Raw genomic sequence first — 22,353 nt, forward strand, 5'->3', positions numbered from 1 at the left:
TTCCTCTTCACAGAGCTGTCATTCCCAGCACCTCCAACACGCTGCAGTTCCCAGGAAGTCACATGTGCATCGGATAGGCTTTAAATGTGGAGTGTGGGTCTGCCCTACAACTACCCAGCATTAGCTGAGATCCCTGCAAGGGGCTGGAACACATGACCCTTGGGATCTCTTCCAAGGCTGCGATTCTATCCCTGACTACTGGCTATTGCCCCCCGGGGCTGGTAAGAACTGTAGTTTTGTCTGCAGAACCCCAGACTGGACAAGGCTGATCTAAACACGTTTTATAAGCATTGTAGTCGCAACATGTATTTTCAGGGCTAGGCTGCTCCTGAAATTATTTTCACGTGGAGCCTCTGTTGCTGAATGATTGTGTTTTAGTGGGTGGGGTTTCTCTGCCCTATTATTTATCTCTTTTTTATGGTGCTGTATTTCTATCCATTTCTGTTACCATCAGCTGCTCTTCCGTCAAGGCTCTTAGGCCTCATGACAATAGGAAAAATGGATTTTTTATTTGGGTTGGGTTTTCTTCTTCTTTTGAGATGAAAAATATTTAATCATGCGGCACGTTCATAACTTGACTATTGCTTGGTCTTTCTTGGCTAAGGGGAGTTGTGTGAGCACCAAAAAGATAAAGAATGTGAAAAAAGGGTACCAAATATAATTATATATAAAATCTGTAACTCCTGTGCTCAGAGACCTGCACTGAAGGCTTCTACTGATGTCTAAACCACTGAGCCTTTTGGGCTTGTCAATCGGAAGGTCGATGGTTCAAATCCCCATGACGGGATGAGCACCCATTTCTCTGTCCCAGCTCCTGCCAACCGAGCAGTTCGAAAGCACACCAGTGCAAGTAGATAAATAGGTACCGCTGCGGCGGGAAGGTAAACGACGTTTCTGTGTGCTCCGGCAATCGTCATGGTGTCCCATTGCACCAGAAGCAGTTTAGTCCTGCTGGCCACATGACCTGGAAAGCTGTCTGTGGACAAACACCTGCTCCCTCAGCCTGAAAGCGAGATGAGTGCCCCACCCCATAGTTGCCTTTGACTGGACTTACCCATCCAGGGGTCCTTTAACTTTGACCTTTTTACCATAGGTCTGTTCCAGCTGAAGGCCTCTACTGATGTTGCTAGGTTTCAAGGTAGAGGGACCCCTGGCCATTAGGTGCAGTCGTGGCCAACTCTGGGGTTGCGGTGCTCATCTCGCTTTATTGGCCGAGAGAGCCGGCGTACAGCCTCCGGGTCATGTGGCCAGCATGACTAAGCCACTTCTGGCCAACCAGAGCAGCACACGAAGCCATGCTAAATAGATGGGACTCTCTCATATCCTGGGGTAATCTACCTGCAAATTCTGGTCCCTGGGATTCCCATGCGGGGAGAGTGTTGCAGTTGCTCTCAGGTCCTGCTTCCAAGCTTCCCATAATAAGCATCTAGATTTGCAACTCTTAGAACAGGATGCTGTCCGATGGGGGATCTGCTCACTGGCTCATTAAGGCTTGCATTTTAAGCTGCTGGTATGTATCAAAATGCAGATTGAGTCGGGGCGGGGGGGCGGGTGGACAGCGTTGCCACCCTGCAGATTTTCCTTATCTCTGGAGCTGACATCTGCCTCCCAGCTCAGACTGTGGTCTCTTTGTTTGGCGTCTGGCTTAAAAGACATCTGAGCTCAGGCTGTGATCTCCAGGAAGACAAAAGGTCTGGGGGGTGGGGGAGAGAGAGGGGGGGGGAGAGGCAGAAGGGTTGCAAAATGTAGACAGGGCAATGGAGGCATGTTGCGATTGCAGAAGCGCCCGCAGGTCTACCCCTGGCAATTTCCTGTTAGACAAAGAAGTGTGGGAAACAGAGGTCAGACAGACAGACCGACCTGGGACGGATGCTACCAGCTGCAGCAAATGATGCTGGCCCTGTTGGGAGGCAACGCTTTTCCTCTGACTTGGAGGGCAGGTGTAAATGTGTGGCATCTGGGTCCCAGTGGAGAAAATTATGGATTTGCATCTGAAGGATGTTTTTAGCCATGGTAGATATAGAGCAGCCCTCCCTGTAAGGAATGGTGGCAACACTTGGGACTTTTTAGTTTAGTGCAAAAGGGGGGCAGGATCAGCTAGACCTGTCTTTTATTTTTTGTCTGTGTGTAGATTTATTGCAGGTGGCACTGTGAGTTAAACCACAGAGCCTAGGATTTGCTGATCAGAAGGTCAGCGCTTCGAATCCCCGCGACGGGGTGAGCTCCTGTTGCTCAGTCCCTGCTCCTGCCAACCTAGCTGTTTGAAAACACATCAAAGTGCAAGTAGATCAATAGGTACTACTCCGGCGGGAAGGTAAACGGTGTTTCCGTGCGCTGCTCTGGTTCATCAGAAGTGGCTTAGTCATGCTGGCCACATGACCCGGAAGCTGTACGCCGGCTCCCTCGGCCAATAAAGCGAGATGAGCGCCGCAACCCCAGAGTCGGTCACAACTGGACCTAATGGTCAGGGGTCCCTTTAGATTTATTGAGGGGGTTTTTAAGTTTTTCAGTTAATATAGAGAGTCAGTGTGATGCAGTGATTAGAGTGTCAATACTAGGACCAATACAGTGGTACTTCGGGTTGCATGCGCTTCAGGTTACATACGCTTCAGGTTACAGACTCCGCTAACCCAGAAATAGTACCTCGGGTTAAGAACTTTGCTTCAGGATGAGCACAGAAATCGTGCTCCGGTGGTGCGGCAGCAGCAGGAGGCTCCATTAGCTAAAGTAGTGCTTCAGGTTAAGAACAGTTTCAAGTTGAGAACGGACCTCCGGAACGAATTAAGTACGTAACCAGAGGTACCACTGTATTGGGAAAGGCCAGGGTTAAAATCTCCCCACCCTGCTAAAAAGTAAACTGGATGAAATTTGGGGCCGGTCACTGCCTCTCAGCCTAACCTACTTCATGGGGTGGTTGTGTGGATTCAGTGAGGAGGAGGAGAACTTTGAATTCCTTGGAGAAGAAAAATGTAGGATAATAATGCAATGGATTTAAATTTGTATTATTTATTTCACAAAACGTACATGCTGCCTGGTTGTGAATAACAAAAAATAATAATCAAAGTTTGCAAAAAGAATAAAATGACGATTTGATCAGGGGAGGAAAAGAGCCCAGTTAAAAACAACTGTTTAAAACAGGGGTAGCAAACCTTTTCAGCAGGGGGCTGGTCCACTGTCCCTCAGACCTTGTGGGGGGCCAGGCTATGTTTTGAAGAAAAAAATGGAACAAATTCCTATGCCCCACAAATATCCCAGAGATGCATTTTAAATAAAAGCACACATTCTACTCATGTAAAAACACCAGGCAGGCCCCACAAATAACCCAGAGATGCATTTTAAATAAAAGGGCACATTCTACTCATGTAAAGACATGCTGGTTCCCGGACAGTCCACAGGCCGGATTCTGGGCCTTAGTTTGCCAGCCGTGGAATATGCAGAAATGGCAAAACTTACCGGAAGAATAAGAAAACAAACTGTTTATAAAAGAATGGAAATGGTTTATTGAATATTTACAGATATATTGTAAACAGATAAGAACATTGGCAGGATTATTGTAATAACCTGCAGTTTTATAAGAGTATATATTTACAGTAGATGAATAAATGAGCTAAGTTAATTTGGATATGCAGACGATACTAAAAATAAATTTAAGGAACGGCAGAAAGAGGGGGAAGGAATTCAAGTTTTGAAATGTTAAAACGACTGTAAAATCAGTGAAATGTATAAACTTGAAAAGCATAATTAAAATTTCAAAAGACAAATGTTGAATGGGTGTTAGGTAGCATTTGTAGCCGGTTCCATTTCCACAGATCAAAGAGGTCAAGTGGGCATTTATGGGGCAAGGCGATCTCACAGGTTAACTGTTCTCCAAGTAATTAAGGTTTTTATATCCCAAGACTGGTGCAGGTCTCTGAGCCAGATGTGGTATATCCCTCAAAATCCCTTGCGATTTTCGTAATAGATTCGGTTCGGTTTTGCTGCCTTCGTTAGTAGCTTTGAGTCATTTTTCCGATTAAGGTGACAGCATTATAATAGCAGATAAGAACTGTTTGTTGTTATTATTATTAGTCATTATTGTGGGTTACCTGGTGGAAAATTTGTGCCATTGTGTCAGGGAACTGACATCGGAGTGAGAGGTGGAGGCAAGGCTCCCGAGCGATGCAGGAGAGGGGCCCAGCAGAGAGGAAGGAAATCAGCGCAACACCAGTAGAGAAGGGAGGGAGATGGAGGATTCGGAGAGGGGTCTCCAAGACTCTTCGCCCGAAACTAGTGGGGAAAGCACAGGCACGCCTCTGCCCTCTCCTTCCCTGCGCAGAAGATTTCTGCGCAGGGAGAGTAGGCGGAGACTTGGCGTCAAACAACTTCTTTGCTGGAAGAGGTTCAAGAAACGCCCACTGACGGATTCTGCAAGCGACTGAACGGCCACGGAGTGAAGGGCTGTCAGCCGAGGCATGGTTAACCAGGCAATCTAGCCAGCAGTGATGGCAACTTACGCACAAGTAACCCCTTATAACCATTACACATTGGAAATCTGCTTTTTGCGCGGAGAGGAGGGGGAAAGTCAGGGGCGCCTGCCCTCGACAGGACTGCCTCAGCCCACCACCTGTGTTTATTATTATTATTATTATTATTATTATTATTATTATTATTAAGCCATTACTGCCTTTCCTTGCAGCCGCCTACAGGAACCTGGGGCAGAACTTATGGGGGCCCCACAGGTACGGCTCCCTCTCGGGGGTCCAAGTCCGGACGGTGGTCTCAGGGCCTTGCGCCGCTCACAGTCTGCTCATCACCACCGAGGGGAAACTTTGGAGCTGGGGTGAGTGTCTTGAATCTCCAGCAGGGTTTGCATTTGGTAGTTTGCACCAGGGTAGATTTGATTTGGGACACGGGTGGCGCTGTGGGTTAAACCACAGACCCTAGGGCTTGCCGATCAGAAGGTTGGCGGTTTGAATCCCTGTGACAGGGTGAGCTCCCGTTGCTCGGTCCCTGCTCCTGCCAATCTAGCAGTTTGAAAGCATGTCAAAGTGCAAGTAGATAAATAGGTACCGTTCCAGCGGGAAGGTAAACGGCGTTTCCGTGTGCTGCTCTGGTTTGCCAGAAGCGGCTTTGTCATGCTGGCCACATGACCCGGAAGCTGTACGCCAGCTCCCTCGGCCAATAAAGCGAGATGAGCGCCTCAACCCCAGAGTTGGTCACGAGTGGACCTAATGGTCAGGGGTCCCTTTACCTTTACCTTTTTAGATTTGATTTAAATCAAATCGACTTAAATCATGATTTAAATCACTAGTCAGTAAGACTTGATTTAAATCATTGTTTTAAAGAAGGACTCATTCTTGCTGGTATCATCTTAATATTTACAACCAGGTGAAGGTTTCATTTTTGGAATAATAAATTGTCAGAGTAGTTTTTACAGTTCTATCAAGAATTACTGATTTGGTTATACTATTAGAAATAGACCAATGATTGTGAGGTTTAATAAGTTAACTGTTTATATTTGGACAACTTTTATGCTGTGCTTCATTGGAAGGAGAAAAATTATCATTTCCTAAATAACAGTTTAAACAATTGATTTAACTAAAACAATAACGTTATAGCATATATATCCATGTTTGTTAACATGTGGTTAAATAATTGTTGTTTTTTTTAACAAAAACTTTGACTGAGTTTTATCACACATGAAAAACTTAAAACAAATCCTTATTTCCTGACGAATAGCCTTTGAACTATAATGTAACTCTAATAGAAAGATTATCTAAACATTATCTTTAGAAAGATTTTTCCTCCAAAAGCATTTTATTTTAAAAATCCAATTTAAATTTTTAAAAATCCGATTTAAATAAATATAAAATCCATTTTTTTAATTATCATTTTTTAAACAAAAATCACTGAATTTTATCCACCCTGGGTGCAGAATTCAGTGGTCAGGTTGTTCACTGGGACAAGAAGATATGAGCGTGTGACTTCAGTCATAGAATCGTAGGCTCAGTGCTGCAGTGGCTTGAAAAATGCATGTTCGTAAGTCTCCCGAGCCTTCTGCATTCATATATGTCCTTTGGAGCTAAAACTGCTTGGAGAAATCCCTGCTTGTTGTAAGGGAAGGTTGCTCAGTGGTTAGAGTGGCTGCTTGGCATGCTGAAGGACTCGGGTGCAGACTCCAGCAGCATCACCAGGTAGCGTTGGGAAAGACCTCCCATTCGCCCAATCTGAACTCCTGGAGGGATACTGCTGCCGGTCAGTGTAGACAACACTAACCCTAGATGAGGCTTTATTCTTCGCATGCATAAGGTGCCATGTGATTGCACCTTCTGGGGAAGGAATGACAAAAACAGATAGTAAACAAAACAAGTAAACATCATACAATAGATTATAAATAATAATACCTCCCTGACTTCTGGAAAGAGGAGGGATGTATACATCAATAATATAAGGAGTAATGCATTTTTGTACGGAAGTTATTATGTTCATTTATTGCATATTTTTGCGAAATCAATAAAAATGTTTTGGGAAACAACCCCCCCCCCCAAGAACCCAGGGGCATCTCCAGGGCTAGAATCTTCCTTCATTTTGCATGGGATCCAGCAGCTCTGCGACACAGCGTCTGCTTTGCGTGCTGAGAGTTCAAGGTTCGAATCCCGGCATCTCCAGGAAAAAGTGGGAAAGAGCCCCGTCCGAAATCCTGGAGAGCTGCTGCCAGTCCGTGTGGGCAGCGCTGAGCTAGATGGACCCCCAAGTTCTGATTTTGAGAGAACGCAAAATTCACCGCTTGCTGGGCTCCCAATTCGGCTGCTGCTGCTTTTTAAAAGCAAGTTGCACACCTGTAATCCTGGGCTTCGCAGTCATGGTGTATGTGTGTGTGCCAAACTCTCCAGGACGTAACGACAAAGGGCAGCTGGGCCACGGGGACACCAAGCGCGTGGACGCCCCAAAGGCCATCGAAGTGCTCTCCAGTGAAACCGTCGTCTCGGCAGCCTGCGGCCGCAACCACACACTAGCCCTGACAGGTAGGAGAGGCTCTGTCCAATCTGTGTGTCTGTGTGTGCTTTTACCTTTCTCTGTGCCCTGCTATTGGCTGAGCTGCTCTGATGTCACGGAATGCTCACCAGGCATGCTCACTCAGAGGGAAAGCAGCAGGAGAACATTATGGTGGGGAAACAGCTGTTCCCATGAGAGGCACAGAGTTGGGTTCGGGAGAGGGAAGTCTTGGACGGGGCCTAGGAATCAGAGGTGCTGTCAGCAGGTGTGGAATCCATAGCTCAGTGGCAGAGCACCCGCTTGGCATGCAGAAGGTTTATGGTTCAATCCCCAGGGGTGTCTCCTGGTAGGGCTCTCGCCTGAATCCCTGGGGAGCTGCTGCCAGTCAGTGTAGGAGGTACTGAGCACAGTGCACCCAATGTTCTGAATTGGTATAAGGCAGTTTCCTATCTTCATGTGCTGCTTTATTCAGAACGATGAGGACTGGAAACTTGCTGTATTGTCAAGGAAAGGACCATGGCTCGCAGGGAGGAGGGGAGAGCATGTGCTTTGCATCCAGAACGTTCCAGGTTCAATCCAGGCAGCAGTGCTGGGAAACTCACCTGTCTGATGATCCCAGGAGAGTCACAGCTGCCGGTCAGAGTCGCCAATCCTGAGGTCGGCTGACCCATGTTCTGACATAGGCAGTTTTCCTTTGCTGCTGTTTTGAAAGGACCACAGAGTCAAAAGCAGTGGGTGTTTAAGGGAGATAACAGAAATCACATGGTTAAAGCTGACGGAAAGTCCATTATCAATTTATGATGGGGTGGGAGGTTCGCAGACTGTGATAGACTTGCTCACAAATTTATTGACAGCTGCACAAATTATGATAGCTAGGAAATGGAAGGGGCAAGCAGAATGGAAGAATGGTATAAAAAGGTTTGGGATATAGCTATTAAGGATGAATTAACATGTGCCATTAAGGTAAGACGGGGAATATGCAGGAGAAATGATTTTGAGATGTGGAAAGTGTTTGTAGAATTTGTACTGTTGTCAAACCATCGCAAGAGGTGTTGAAATTTTGGATGGTTGGATAGTTACAATGGAATGGTCTCGGGGGTGAGGAGCACATTTTTATTCTTATTTATTTATGATTTTTACTTTGTCAAAATAAAATAAATAAAGCAAGCAGTGGGGCAAGGGAGGGCTTTGGCTGTGGGTCTCTGTAGCATGGTGTGAAAGCGGAAAGTTGTTTGTCCAACCTTTCTGTTTCAGAGAGCGGTTCTGTATTTGCCTTTGGGGAGAACAAGATGGGTCAGTTGGGCCTGGGCAATCAGACTGACGCCGTTCCCAGCCCCACACAGGTAGGCAGAGGGACTACATCCTTATTGTTTGTTTATTATTATTTATTGAATTTATATACCGCCCTATACCCAGGTGGATTTCTCACAAATGTGGAATTATTGCTGTGGCACCTTTAAATAGTGCCAGTTCCACCGATCAGAGCAACAGACGTACAGTTTGTGCGGACCTAATGAATTGCGAGACTAGGCGTGTGAACCTTGGGAGAGGTTTTTTGAGGGTCGGGGTGTCTTTCAGCCTTTTCTAACCCCCCCTTTTTTTAATAGATCATGTACAACGGGCAGCCGATTACAAAGGTAGCGTGTGGGGCCGAGTTCAGCATGGCAATGGACTGCAAAGGGAACTTGTATTCTTTTGGATGCCCCGAATATGGACAGCTGGGTACACTGTTAATTTCCTCTGCATTTTGGTGGCGTAAGGGGGGGGGGACTGGGAGAGGGGAGCCTTCCCCTTCCTTGTTGTGTCCGTTCCTTAGTCTCTCTCTCTCTCTCTCTCTCTCTCTCTCTCTCTCTCTCTCTCTTTCTGTCCCCCCCCCCAAAAAATAGGGCACAATTCCGACGGAAAGTTCATTGCCCGAGCCCAGAGGATAGAATATGACTGTGAGCTGGTTCCCCGCCGTGTCGCCATCTTCATCGAGAAGACGAAAGATGGCCAGATCCTGCCGGTGCCAAACGTTGTGGTGAGGGATGTTGCTTGCGGGGCAAATCATACGGTAAGACTTGGTCATCCTCTGCTGCCTAGATTGACCGTTGCGGCCAGTGAGAGTTGTCGTCCTAAGCGCTTGGGAGTCTGAAAAATTGCACTGGGTGGATTCGATTTTAAATCAAATCGATTTAAGTCACTAGTCAGTAAGACTTGATTCAAATCATTTTTTTTACAGACTCATTCTTGCTGGCATCATCTTAATATTTACAACCAGAGGAAAGTTTCATTTTGGGAATAATAAATTTTCAGAGTACAGTGCTGTCAAAATAACAATCATTTATACAACAGCTGCAGTATTAACGACTTCCATTCGTATTGACACATTAAATGATTTATAAACTTACAGGTGAAGCATTCAAACTACATCCTTGTTCTTCCTGTGTGTTGCAATTATTCTGTCTGTGATGTTCCTTCCTGTCCTTGCAAAATATTATATCTATCTTTTCCCGGTTGTTGCTGTTCTCCATCATGCCTTGGGCAGAGCTGGTATCCCGTTGTCGTTTCAGAAATATCTCCATTGTTCCATTCCGTGCTTCATTCATTGTTTTGCAACTTCAACAGCAGCTGCAAAAATCACACTGTCCGGATAAATACCCTGTTTTTGCCATTTTTCTCCCGGCCTGGGAAAGAAGGGATCTGTCAAGCTCCAAATAACTCAGTAATGAACCTTATCAACTTCCTTGGCAAGCTCGCAGGTTCCTTTCAATTCCTCACCCGCTTTCTTCCTCCAGCTCGTCTTGGACTCTCAGAAACGCGTCTTCTCCTGGGGTTTTGGGGGCTACGGCCGCCTGGGCCACGCCGAGCAGAGGGACGAGATGGTGCCCCGGCTGGTGAAGCTTTTCGACTTTCCTGGCCGTGGGGCAGCGCAGATCTACGCAGGCTACACCTGCTCCTTCGCCATTAGCGAAACAGGTAAGCCGTAGGCCTTGTCAGATTTCAGGCTGCAAAGCCCATCTGCAGATGCCGCCTTCCTGGGAGGGCATTGCACGACTAGGGGGCCACCACTGAGAAGGCCCCGTTATTAAATGTGTGCACACTATTTGCAAAAAATAGAAAAGATTATTGCACAGCTTTCGCTATAGGTGTGTGTTGGTTTAAGACTGCCAGGGAGACCCAACTGTGTAATATTATTATTATTAATAATACTTTATTGTTTATACCCCGCCCATCTGGCTGAGTTTCCCTAGCCACTCTGGGAGGCTTCCCGTCGAGTGTTAAAAACAATACAGCATTAAATATTAAAACTTCCCTAAACAGGGCTGCCTTCAGATGTCTTTTAAAGTTAAGATAGCTGCTTAATTCCTTCACATCTGAAGGGAGCGCATTCCACAGGGTGGGCACCACTACCGAGAAGGCCCTCTGTCTGGTTCCGTGTAACCTCACTTCTCACAATGAGGGAACCGCCAGAAGGCCCTTGGCGCTGGATCTCAGTGTCCGGGCTGAACGATGGGGGTGGAGACGCTCCTTCAGGTATACAGGACCGAGGCCGTTTAGGGCTTTAAAGGCGAGCACCAACACTTTGAATTGTGCTCAGAAACGTACTGGGAGCCAATGCAGATCTCTCAGGACCGGTGTTATGTGGTCCTGGCAGCCACTCCCAGTCACCAGTCTAGCTGCCGCATTCTGGATTAATTGCAGTTTCTGGGTCACCTTCAAAGGTAGCCCCACGAAGAGCACATTGCAGTAGTCCAGTGTGCCATGTATATTAACCATAAGACTCAATAACCCCCTCTTGTTCCCCTTTCTACAGGAGGCTTGTTTTTCTGGGGAGCCACAAACACCTCCCGGGAGTCCACAATGTACCCCAAAACTGTGCAGGATCTATGCGGCTGGAAAATCCGCAGTCTGGCTTGTGGGTAAGAAGTTGTGATTTTATACGAGAGTGAGAAAAAAGGTGCCTTTAAAAAAACAACAACAGCAAGCTGTCTCACCCAGAGTCAACCTTACACCCCCCCCCCCAAGACGCCAGGGTTTTCTAACAGGACTGACCATCTGTGTTCACCATGCAACAAAATTCTCTTCAGGGCTAGAAACTTGAGAAGTTTCACTTTGACCGCAGTAGCTTAAGTGCCCTCAAGCCCCCTCCTTTTCTCCATTTATAAATTCGCTCCCTCTCTCCTTCTGCTGTTATGCGCAAAGGGGCATAGAGGTGCCTTTCTAATGGCCTCTAATGGAAGCTATTACAAAGAGCCATCTCCTTTTGCATACTGATATGTTATTATTTTGAGCTGATGGCTGAATCTGTTTGGGGTTCAGTCACCTCTCTTTCTTTTTGCTAATTGTCACTTTCAAGAGAGTGGTTTTCTCTCCTGACAGGACTTGGGGGAGCCTCTAAAATCTGCTTCTGTTATTTTTGGTCTCAATATCCCCCTGCTAATGGGCTTAACCTCCTGCAGACAGTGGTGCGCTTGGAAAATGAAGGAAGGACTGGCATCTCAGCCATTTAGCAACGGGGAGAGAAGATTATCGGGAAATGAGGCTTGCTTCTAAGCAAGCAAGCACTGAGGGCCAGTTTGTAAGGGGGCAGATGTCCATCTAGAAAAAAGTTGTTTCCATCTGCTTTAAAGGGATCTATATCGTGCCTCTTTCCTGCTGAATTGCAACCAAGGTGGTTTTATATAAAATGGTGCGCTGCTGTGGGATAGGGCTCAGGCCCAAACTTCCTCTCAAACCCCATGGAATCATGCTTTTGCAGCCTAATCTGCATTGTAGGGTTGTTGTGATGGTAAAATGGGCTGGGGCATAGCAGTGGTCAAACAAAAAGCAGGCCAGATGGAAATCAGATGGTCAGAGCATCTTTGTGACATGAAGAATGTCCCGGGTTCAGTCCCCAGCATCTCCCGGAAAGGTTTCCTGTTTGAAACTCTGAGAACATATCATTCTTATTATTCAAAAAGTGAATTCCTATTCATGTGGAGTAAGCTTAAAATGCCGTTAACTTGGTCTAAACGAGCTTCTGAAAGAACATGACAGCCACGTAAGAGAAAAATAAAAGAACAAATAGGCCAGTTGAAGGACCGAGGGAGAAATCACCTAAGAAATTGTTTAATAATAACATATGAAGTGATATGAAAAAATAGCAAATAAAAAATCAAAGCATATAATAGAGAACTGAATTCATAAATATAAAATAATTTTAATGGAAGCTTTTTCTGTAATACTTTGATCGTTTTAATTGCTATGCAATAAAATAAAGGTCTCCTGCCAACCTAGCAGTTCGAAAGCACATCAAAGTGCAAGTAGATAAATAGGTACCGCTCCGGTGGGAAGGTGAATGGCGTTTCCGTGCACTGCTCTGGTTCGCCAGAAGTGGCTTAGTCATGCTGGCCACATGACCCGGAAGCTGTACGCCGGCTCCCTCAGCCAATAAAGCAAGATGAGCTCCGCAACTCGAGTCGGTCATGACTGGACCCTAATGGTCAGGGGTCCCTTTACCTTTTATTTAAAATAAAGGTACCTAACAAATTCAAAATACATTCTGATTTTAATTTTTAAAATGTGTATGTCGCAATATACAGGGTGGTTCATAATGAAGTATACAGTTTGCATTTATACTTTATACTTTGTTATGAATCGCCATATACAGTCATACCTCATGTTGCGTCCACTTCAGGTTACGTGTTTTCATGTTGCGTCCCGCGACAACCTGGAAGTACCGGAATGGGTTACTTCCGGGTTTCGCCACATACACAGAAGCGCTAAATCGCGCAGACGCGGTGCTTCGGCTTGCGTCACTTCCATGTTACAGATGGGCCTCTGGAACGGATCCCGTCCGTAACACAAGGTTCCACTGTATATATATAGGAGGCCCCTAGAGCCATAAGAAATATATATATAGGAGGCCCCTAGAGCCGTAAGAAATGCAAAAAAAAAATCACTGTTGATAACTCATTCTTGAATTGCCCCGCTTAAAAATCAAATTCCCCCCCCCGGGGGGGGGCACGTGTCCCACATTGGGTACCATGGGTGTCGACAGTACCTGATCTGGATGATGCAGGACAAGGTAGCTTCCCATGCCTCTAGGAATATAACCATTGTTATTTGCAGCCCACCTTTCCTTCAAGGGAATAATAATAATAATAAAAATAATAATAATAGATTTTATTTATACCCCTCCCTCCCCAACCAGAGCCGGGCTCAGGGTGGCTAACACCAATAAAATCACAGTAAAAACATAATAGGGGGGAAAGAGGAAAAAAAAACAATTTAAAATACAGGTTAAAATGCAATTAAAAATGCAGCCTCATTTTAAAAGTAGCCAATAAATCAAGACCATAAAGGGGGGGGGGCATAAGGGTCAGACTGAGTCCAAACCAAAGGCCAAGCGGAACAGCTCCGTCTTGCAGGCCCTGCAGAATGACGTCTCTTGTCTCTTGTGACAGAGCGTTCCACCAAGTCGGAGCCAGTACTGAAAAGGCCCTGGCCCTAGTTGAGACCAATCTAATCACCTTGCGATTTGGGACCTCCAAAATGTTGTCATTTGTGGACCTTAAGGTCCTCCGCGGGGCATACCAGGAGAGGCGATCCCGTAGGTACGTGGTTCCTAGGCCGCAAGCCTCTGTCCATTTCTGGGGAGAGTGTTGCCGTCACAGCCTGCTTGTGGGCTTCCCCCAACGGGCCCTTGGTTGGCTGCTGCGAGAACGGGTTGCTGGGCTAGAGAAGGCCACTTGCCTGATCCAATCTGGCTGAGCTCTTGACTACGTGCTTCTCCCCACAAACCTTTTGTATCCTCACAAGAACCCTGCGAGTCAGGCTAGGCCTGGGGGTCACCCACTGAGCTTTGCAGATGAACCTGTGTGTCGTTGTTCCCACACCCCTCATCTGACACTATTCCACCTGTGGGCGGGGGGTGGTGGACCTCTTTGGCCCTCCAGATCATCCCTGATCATTGGACACATTTGCTAGGGAGTTGTGGTTCGGCGGCGTCCAGGGAGCCCAAGCTTTCTGTCCCCCTGCCTATTCAATATACAGTGGAACCTCGGTTTTTGAACGTCATCCATTTCAGAAGACTTCTGAAATGTTTGAAAACAGGATCAATGGGTAGTCGGCACAAAGATGGAAAAAAGCACGCCTTGGAATCTGTTCGACTTCCGAGGCGTGTTCAAAAACGGAAGCAATTACTTCTGGGTTTTCGGCGTCCAGGTTCCAAATTGTCCGGCTTCCCAGGCGCTCAAAAACCAAGGTTCCACTTGTACCAGTGTTCAGTGTACCCACAGTTAAATCCCACTGCAAGCTTTCACACAGTGCTTTAAAAGGTCCAGATCCAGGTATGTACAACTGTCCTTTTTGTTGTGGGATGAAGATATTCCATCTAACAGGGAGCCACTGCAGAGAAGGCCCTGCTTCTTGGTAACCGCGCCTTCCGAAGGCAGAGGAGCCTGTTGCAAGGTGTGGGGCCCTGGGTCTACCCAAGCTGGCAGGCACATCCAGGTTGAGAAGGGATCTGTGGGGTGGGGGCTCCGGGGCTCTCCAAAACAGTAACCTCCTTTGTGTACCTGTTTTCAGGAAGAGCAGTATAATAGTGGCTGCAGATGAGAGCACAATCAGTTGGGGCCCGTCTCCGACCTTTGGAGAACTGGTAAGGAGGGCAGACGCAGCTGCTGCGATAGGCCCACATCTGGGGGAGGGAAGAAGGAAGGAAGGCTTTTCCATTGCCGCTTGGCTTGGCCAGGTGAGGACTTTACTCTCAGTCCCATTGACTCCAGAAGAGGTGACAAGGAGAGCTTTGGGCTTGAGCAATCGATTCCTCTTTCCCAGGGAACTCTGGGAATTGCAGCTCTGGGAGGGGAATAGCTGGGTCTGCCAACAACACCTTTAACAAACTACAGCTCCCATGATGCTTTGGGGGGGGAGCCGTGGCTGCTCAAAGTGAATTGTAATGCTTTCGCTGTATGCTGTGAAAGGCTCTTTCAACACGAGAAATGAGGCTCCAGACTGGAAAACAGTGCAATTCACAGCTTTTTAGCAACCGATTAGGGATGCTACAGAGCCTAGGACCTGCCGATCAGAAGGTTGGCAGTTTGAATCCCCGCGACAGGGTGAGCTCCCGTTGCTTGGTCCCTGCTCCTGCCAACCTAGCAGTTCGAAAGCATGTCAAGTGCAAGTAGATAAATAGGTACCGCTCCAGTGGGAGGGTAAACGGTGTTTCCGTGCACTGCTCTGGTCCGTCAGCAGCGGCTTAGTCATGCTGGCCACATGGCCCGGAAGCTGTACGCCGGCTCCCTCGGCCAATAAAGCGAGATGAGCGCCGGAACCCCAGAGTCAGTCACAACTGGACCTAATGGTCAGGGGTCCCTTTACCTTTAAGCATTGTGCACTTAAAAAAATTGTAATATGTTATACATGGCTTACACTGATCCAGCTACCAATTTCTCACACATACAAATTATTATGATTTATTACATTCTTAGCTCTCCCTCCTTCCAAGGGAGCTCACAAATGTGTGAATACAAATGTCACAAAAACAGTTTGAAAACTCCCAAATCGCCTGCTTTCAAAGCTGACCCTTTCAAGGGCAAGTCTTTGGGCCATCAAATATCTAGATTAGTGTTGCATCAAGCCGGCAGCACAGTGTGGCCTTCGGTTAATTATCCTCCTAGTGGCGCGGCAGTAAAGCTGCTAGCACATTTGCAAAGCTAAGCAGGGTCCGGCATGGTTTCAAATTGGATAGGGAACCACATGCTGAGGTTCCTGCATTGCAGGGCGGGTTGGACTAGATGATGGCCCACAGGGTCCCTTCCTGATCTACTTTTCTGCTTTTCTATATTCCCTTGCAAAAGTTGGCCTGCACCTCTTGCTAATGATGCAAAAGCCATTTTTGGAAAGTCCTGGTAAGAGGGTCTGCTGTGCACACCGAAGGTTCAAGGTTCAATCTCCAGCATTTTCCTGGCGGATAAGGCGTATCAGTGGCTACTAGCCACAGGGGCTATGCTATGCTATGCCTCTGAACCCCAGTTGTTGGAGGCTGCAGGAGGGGAGAGTGTCGCTCTTGCGATCAAATTCTGCTTGCAAGTTTCCCACAGGCATCTGAGAACAAGATGCTGGACTAGATGGGCCTGATCCAGCAGACTTGTCTTACGTCCTTGTCTCCAGGTAGAGCAGGCAATGTCCTCTTGCCTGAAATCCAGGAGGGAGCCGCTGCCAGTCATTGCAGGCATTATTGAGCTAGATATGGACCAAAGGTCTGCTCCCAATGTTTGTATTTAAAGCAGCTCTTAATTTACGGGGACTAGAAGCTTCAGTGGTAGAGCATCTGCTTTGCATGCAGAAGTAATAATAATTTATTATTTATACCCCGCCCATCTGGCTAGGTTTCCCTAACCACTCTGGGCGGCTCCCAACAAAATATTAAAAACGCGATAAAACTTCAAATGTTAAAAACGTCCCTAAACAGGGCTGCCTTCAGGTGTCTTCTAAAAGTCAGATAGTTGTTTATTTCCTTAACATCTGGCGGGAGGGCATTCTGCAGGGAGGGTGCCACTACCGAGAAGGCCCTCTGCCTGCTTTTCTGTAACCTCACTTCTCACAGGGAGGGAACCGCCAGAAGGCCCTTGGAGCTGGACCTCAGTGTCTAGGCTGAACGATGGGGGTGGAGATGGTCCTTCAGGTATACAGGGCCAAAGCCATTTAGGGCTTTCAAGGTCAGCACCAACACTTTGAATTGTGCTCAGAAGCTTCCAGGTTCAGTCTCCCGAGAAGGGCTGGGAATGTCCCCTTTCTGAAATGCCAGAAAAGAGTTTTTGCCTGTGAATGTAGGCAACACTGAACTAATTGGACCCGTGGGTCCGACTCTGCAAGGGAGCTGCCTGGTGCCACCCAGAGACTTACAAGGCAAACAGGTTTCTCAGGACCGAGGTGATTGATCTGTGCTATGGAGGGGAAAGGCTTGAGGTCTGGCCTGACATTCTGTGCATTAATGGTCAGAGCGGAGAACTGCCTTGACTCTTTAATTTGGAGAGGGTCTGAGTCCCGTTTCTGTCTTCTCAGGGCTACGGGGACCACAAGCCCAAGTCCTCAACTGCAGCTCAGGAGGTGAAGACTTTGGATGGCATCTACACAGAACAGGTAAGAAAGAGCAGGTAGTGGCAGCCAGGAACCACCTTTTGAAGCACCTCGTGGTTCCAAACCTCCTTCTGAAAGTTTCTTGGGTCCTCAAAAAGGGGGGGAAAGAGTGTCCTGGCCTGGCAGCCAACCCCCCTGCCCCAATCTACCGTATTGGCCTGAATATAAGCCACACTTTTTTTCCAAATTCCAGTTGTGAAAAGTTAAAGTGCAACTTATATTCGAGGGCTGTCGGGGGTGCGTGACAACGGCGCCCATCCCAAGCGCATGCCGCAAAGGGGAAGGGGGGAGGCCATCAGCAAAGGAGCGCAGCTCCCCCCCCCCCCAAGAAACAGCACAGGGCAACGGCACACAGCCCACCGCTCCCCAGCCTAACCCAGTGCCAGCTTGGGGAGGTACTGGGGAATTTTCAAGGTGCGGCTTATTTGCAGGCGCAGCTTGTATTCGGGCCAGTGCGGTAATCCTCGTTGCATCTTGTGGGAGGGAGGGTTGCCGATGGCCACCAACCTGGATCACATTAAAAGAGGGTTGGACCAATTCATGGAGCAAAGTAAGGCCATGTTCTTGTTGGGATGTGTCCAAGGGAACGGGGGCAATTGGCAGGCCCCCAGCTGGCTCCAGCCCACCGGACATGGCCAGGCGAACTCCGGTCCTTGGATCAGCATGTATCTGCGACCCAAGCTTCTGAAACCTTCAGAAGCTGAGCATGCAAGCCAGCAGAGATAAGAACTCTGTGCAACAGAAGGGCATATTAAAGGCTGTGTAAAGCGTATTTAGGGACGCGGGTGGCGCTGTGGGTTAAACCACAGAGCCTAGGACTTGCCGATCAGAAGGTCAGTGGTTCGAATCCCTGCGATGGGGTGAGCTCCCGTTGCTCGGTCCCTGCTCCTGCCAACCCAGCAGTTCAAAAGCACATCAGAGTGCAAGTAGATAAATAGGTACCGCTCTGGCGGGAAGGTAAACGGCATTTCCGTGTGCTGCTCTGGTTTGCCAGAAGCAGCTTAGTCATGCTGGCCACATGACCCAGAAGCTGTATGCCGGCTCCCTCAGCCAATAAAGCAAGATGAGCGCCGCAACCCCAGAGTCGGCCGCGACTGGACCTAATGGTCAGGGGTCCCTTTATCTTTAAAGCGTATTTACAGGCATTTTATTCAGCATCAGGACAAAGGAATAACATGTCTGCTCCCCTTCGTGTCTAAGCAAACAGCATAAGGAAGAGCTATACACACAAACGAAGTTCCCAGCAAGGTGTGGGTGCTGTTTCTCTCTGAGGGTCCTGTTTGCGGGCTCGGCTTTGTGCGGCCTCTGGCTGGCCGCTCTTGAGAACAGGAGGAGGCCAGACTAGATACCCCCAACTTTGGATCTTCCTAACACCCCTGCGCTGTCTTTTTTCGCTTTGCTCAGGTGGCGATGGGCTATGCCCACTCCCTGGCGATTGCCCGCGATGAGAGCGAGGCCGAGAACGAGAAGCTGAAGAAGCTGCCAGAGTACAACCCGCGCACGCTCTGACCCACGCGGGGGCCTCTTCCTCCTCCTCCTCCCCGCTGCCCCACACCCCCTGACAAGGCAGTCGCTGCTCCCGTCGTGTGCAATGGGGACATGGGATCCGTACGCGATGGGGAGATTGCAGGCACCAGCACTCGTCTCCTTAGGCTACCCAAGATTTCGTATTTGATAAGCAATTTGAAGCTTCCAGCTACCAGTTAACATTGACTTCCCTGCCCACCCTGCCCTTTTCCCTAAGACAGGTTGCTTTGTATTTTTGTTTCTTTGCTGGGGGGGGGGGCATGGAGGTGGGACATTACATCAAGAGAGATCTGCTTCTTTTGAATTTTGATGAAAATGGCAGGACTGTTTGTCCAAATTCGCCCATTTTTTTCTGTTTTCCTTTACCCTATCCGATATTTTGTTAAGCGGCAGACCAGTAACAAGCATATTGAGAAGGGTGAAGGCTAACCCTTCTTTTTTTTTTCTCCCACCCTCCCCTGCAGCTGGAAACGATTTCCTCCTTTGTGGAAGGGACCATCTTTCTTGTATATATATATTTTTTGTTCCCAAGAAACCTCGAGGTCTCTGCAAGAAGGCTGTCCTTAAAGTATCTCAGATTTTTTTAAAAAAAGGGTGCCTGCTGCACTACAGATTTCCACAAGCTCAAGCCTTCTGCAAAAGGTTTTTTTTTCTTAATTACGTAGATTTTTCTGTTGATGAGGTGCCTCCTGTACTGCAGATTTTCATAAGCTCCCCACCTGCTAAAACAGGGGAGTGGGGAACCCTTTGATGGCGTTGCGGAACTGCAACTCCCATCAGCCCAAGACAGCATGGCCAGTGGCCAGAAGCGATGGGAATTGTAGTCAAGAATTCCAAAAGGCACCTCAGCTGACTGCTCCTGTCTTGGGAGTGTTGTAAATACCAGGCCAGTCCACCACACGGGGGCGCTATCACATTCGGCAGCCTCCTAGCGAATGGTTGAATTTATTTGCAGAGCCCCAGGAATAAGAGGGGGGAGAGAAGCAGGAGGAGCGACCCTTGGTTTGAAGGGGGGGGGGCGCCCTTTTGTTTTGTTGATAGAGAATTTAAAGTCCTGATTCAGCTACTTGGATGGAAGGAATCTCCTTCCTTCTCCCACTCCACTATTTCCACTCTTCTTAACCAAATTCCATGTGAGCCTCATGGATCCTTCTGGCAAGGGAGAGGGAGCTTATTCCCCCCCCAAAAAAACAAACAAACCAGGGCGACGCTTGCAGCTGGTGCAAGTTGCAAGGTTGTCCCTCATATACGTTGCAGATACCCATAGGCTTCATCCACCCCATTTAAAACTGCTACAGTTCCCGGTTTTGGGCGCCTTGGGGGGGGGGGGTTTCACAGTTATGCAAAGGTGCTTTGGGACAACTTAAAGAACTGCTCAGCCTCCTCAATGAAATATTAGTTGGCCCCCGGATTCCTGTAACAAGTCTATTAGTTCCTTCTCCCTTCTGCGGCCGTGTGTTGTGTTGGAGAAATTTTGGTGCCTTTGAAACAGAACTTGCCTCCTCTCTGTCCCAGCATGAACTCCCTTTTTTTCTAGCAGTAGGTCCCTTCTCCCCTCCCCCCCTTCCCTTCCCTTGAATCTGCTAGCTCTCTGATTGCTTTGGGGGGAGGGGGGTCCTCCCAGACGGGTGACGTTAGCCCCATACCACGTTAACATTTGCAGGTTCAGAGTTCTTGAAAAGGTTGGGGGCTTTTCCGGGATGCTGGGTTAGAGGGAGCAACCCTAAAGTTTTTGCTTTTTGTTTTGGGGGGGGGAGGGGGGGAGAAATAGGGGCTGTACATTGCATTATTATTTGTCTTTTTTATTTTAAGAAGGAAAAAATTGGATCAAAACCTACACCTGAAGCGTTTGCTTTTGTCTCCATTCCTGTTTGTCTAGTCAAGTTATGTGCGTCATCCAGAAGAGATTTTCTTTCATGGCATTTTTTCACCTTTGCAAAAAAGTGGTTCCGTTTCTGGAGCTGCAGTTATGTGTGTGGTACATGAGGACATTTCGAGGAGAAACCTAACTGGAACAAAACTTCGGGGATAACTTATTTGCAATGGGGGGGGGAGAGGAAACAGACCCTCCCTCTGCAGCAATGAGTGACATTATTCTGTTTTTTTTAATAAAAAACAGGCTTTTTGTTTCTGGACCTAGACAGTTCAACTGTTCTAGTGTCTTCCCCTCTTCTCCCCACTCTCTCTCTTCATTGTGGAGGAAGGGCTCAGAGATAAAACAAATAATTTTGGGTTTAAATCTGGTGGGATAAGTTCCTAGCCTAGTCATGTAACTCCTCTTGGGGTTTTTTTATATATATTTCTCAAAATAAATGTTTAAATAAATGACAACATTGTGTAGAGCCTTATGCACGTAACAGCACTGTGGGAGGGAGTTTCGCAGTGTAACTTGCTGCATAATTCAGCTTCACTGGCTGCCTAAGTGTTCTAGCATTACAAGAGAGAGAACTTTTCCCTACCCACTTTCTCTGTGCCATGTACCTTTTGTCATGTCACTTTGGTCTAGAGCAGCGGTTCAAAACCTGTGGGTCCCCAGATGATGTTGGACTACAACTCCCATCATCTCTGAGCTCTGGCCTTGCTAGCTAGGGGTGATGGGAGTTGTAGTTCAACAACATCTGGGGACCCACAGGCTGAGAAAGGCTGGTCTAGAGGATTATGAAAGATCATGTATGAATTAGCCCACCTCTCCCCAGCACCAGCATCCAACAAAAGACTTTGCTCAGCGCTCAACTTTTCTCCACAAGTTTATTCAAACGCGCCTTGTTTTGCAATCATCAAAAATAGAGGTATAGAATGCATAATCAATTCATTTTTTAAAAAACAAAGAAATGTATGCTTTTCACACTCCTTATTCTGCTAAGACTTAGAGAGGTGTAGCCTCTTCACAGTGCCACGGGGGCGGGGGGGGGGAAGAGAGATCCTCGGCACAGAAATTTTTGGACTGACCCCCTGCCCAGTGCGTCGCCCCTAAACCTGGGTCTTTGAAGGATTGCATGCTGCGTAACTTAGAACTGGCTCTGTGTCTCTGACCTGCCTTACACTAAAAACAGGCACTCAAGCCCCTTTCCGTCCTCCCCCAAAATCCCAGCTTTAAAAGATAACAGGCTAGAGATCTGTGATCTCATTTGAATGCCTGGATTGTTCCTGAGCAGCAAACATGGTCTCTTCATCTGGCTCAGACTGCAGAGTAACATACCGGGGGAATGAAATGCGTGGGTGGACCTGGGAGCGTGAAAGAGGGTGAGCAACCAGCTCAGCCCTCGAAGTTAATCAACTGGGCAAGACAGGAACCGTACGCAGTTCCTTGGAAAGTGACGATTCTGCAGCTAAGCGTAAGCTACACAGCAGCTGCCCTGGCATCTTCCTCGCCTGCAAGGAGGGCAGGTTGTGGATCTCCACACTCAAGGGGTCATGTTCCACCACTTGAAGGAAAAGGCCTTGCGTCGGACATTGGTGCCACAGTGGACCTCGCCGAGACCCTCATGGTAGGTTTTGTAGTCGTCTATGAAGGTGCAGGACAGCCCCAGTGGCTCCAGCAGACGGCGGACCTCCTCTTCCAAGCAGCACTGCTCATGGATGATGGGTCCAAAGGGCTTTGGGATGCCCAGGTATTTTCCCAGGACAAGCATGTTCACCTGCAAATGAGACATGGGATGCCTGTGAGAAGGGGACTCTGAAACTGCTATGGGCATTTATAACCCTTTCCTTCAGAGTCGTCTTGGCAATATCCACTCACTGCAA

At 47.8% G+C, this 22,353-nt stretch overlaps 2 protein-coding genes across 3 annotated transcripts in view; one reads left to right on the forward strand and one right to left on the reverse strand.

Moving 5' to 3' along the window:
* RCC2 (regulator of chromosome condensation 2) overlaps positions 1-20,940 on the forward strand; it is a 29,466-nt gene extending 8,526 nt beyond the window's left edge. Inside the window, exons 3-12 of one of the 2 annotated variants that reach the window (XM_081871073.1) lie at positions 4,676-4,819; positions 6,873-7,004; positions 8,230-8,318; positions 8,583-8,697; positions 8,862-9,028; positions 9,753-9,933; positions 10,772-10,877; positions 14,527-14,599; positions 17,008-17,085; positions 18,487-20,940. In XM_081871073.1, the coding sequence (XP_081727199.1) occupies positions 4,676-4,819; positions 6,873-7,004; positions 8,230-8,318; positions 8,583-8,697; positions 8,862-9,028; positions 9,753-9,933; positions 10,772-10,877; positions 14,527-14,599; positions 17,008-17,085; positions 18,487-18,591 (1,190 nt within the window). In that variant the 3' untranslated portion in view covers positions 18,592-20,940. The remainder of the gene's footprint in view (positions 1-4,675; positions 4,820-6,872; positions 7,005-8,229; positions 8,319-8,582; positions 8,698-8,861; positions 9,029-9,752; positions 9,934-10,771; positions 10,878-14,526; positions 14,600-17,007; positions 17,086-18,486) is intronic. The other variant, XM_081871074.1, reaches the window with a different exon arrangement.
* Positions 20,209-22,353, reverse strand: part of LOC309346798 (protein-arginine deiminase type-3-like) — a 33,159-nt gene continuing 31,014 nt past the window's right edge. The window contains exon 16 of the mRNA XM_081870998.1: positions 20,209-22,247. Coding sequence (XP_081727124.1) covers positions 22,014-22,247 — 234 coding nt within the window. The 3' untranslated portion in view covers positions 20,209-22,013. The remainder of the gene's footprint in view (positions 22,248-22,353) is intronic.

This window comes from Podarcis erhardii (genome assembly GCF_964252035.2).
Source record: "Podarcis erhardii genome assembly, chromosome: 7".
Lineage (NCBI taxonomy): Eukaryota > Metazoa > Chordata > Lepidosauria > Squamata > Lacertidae > Podarcis > Podarcis erhardii.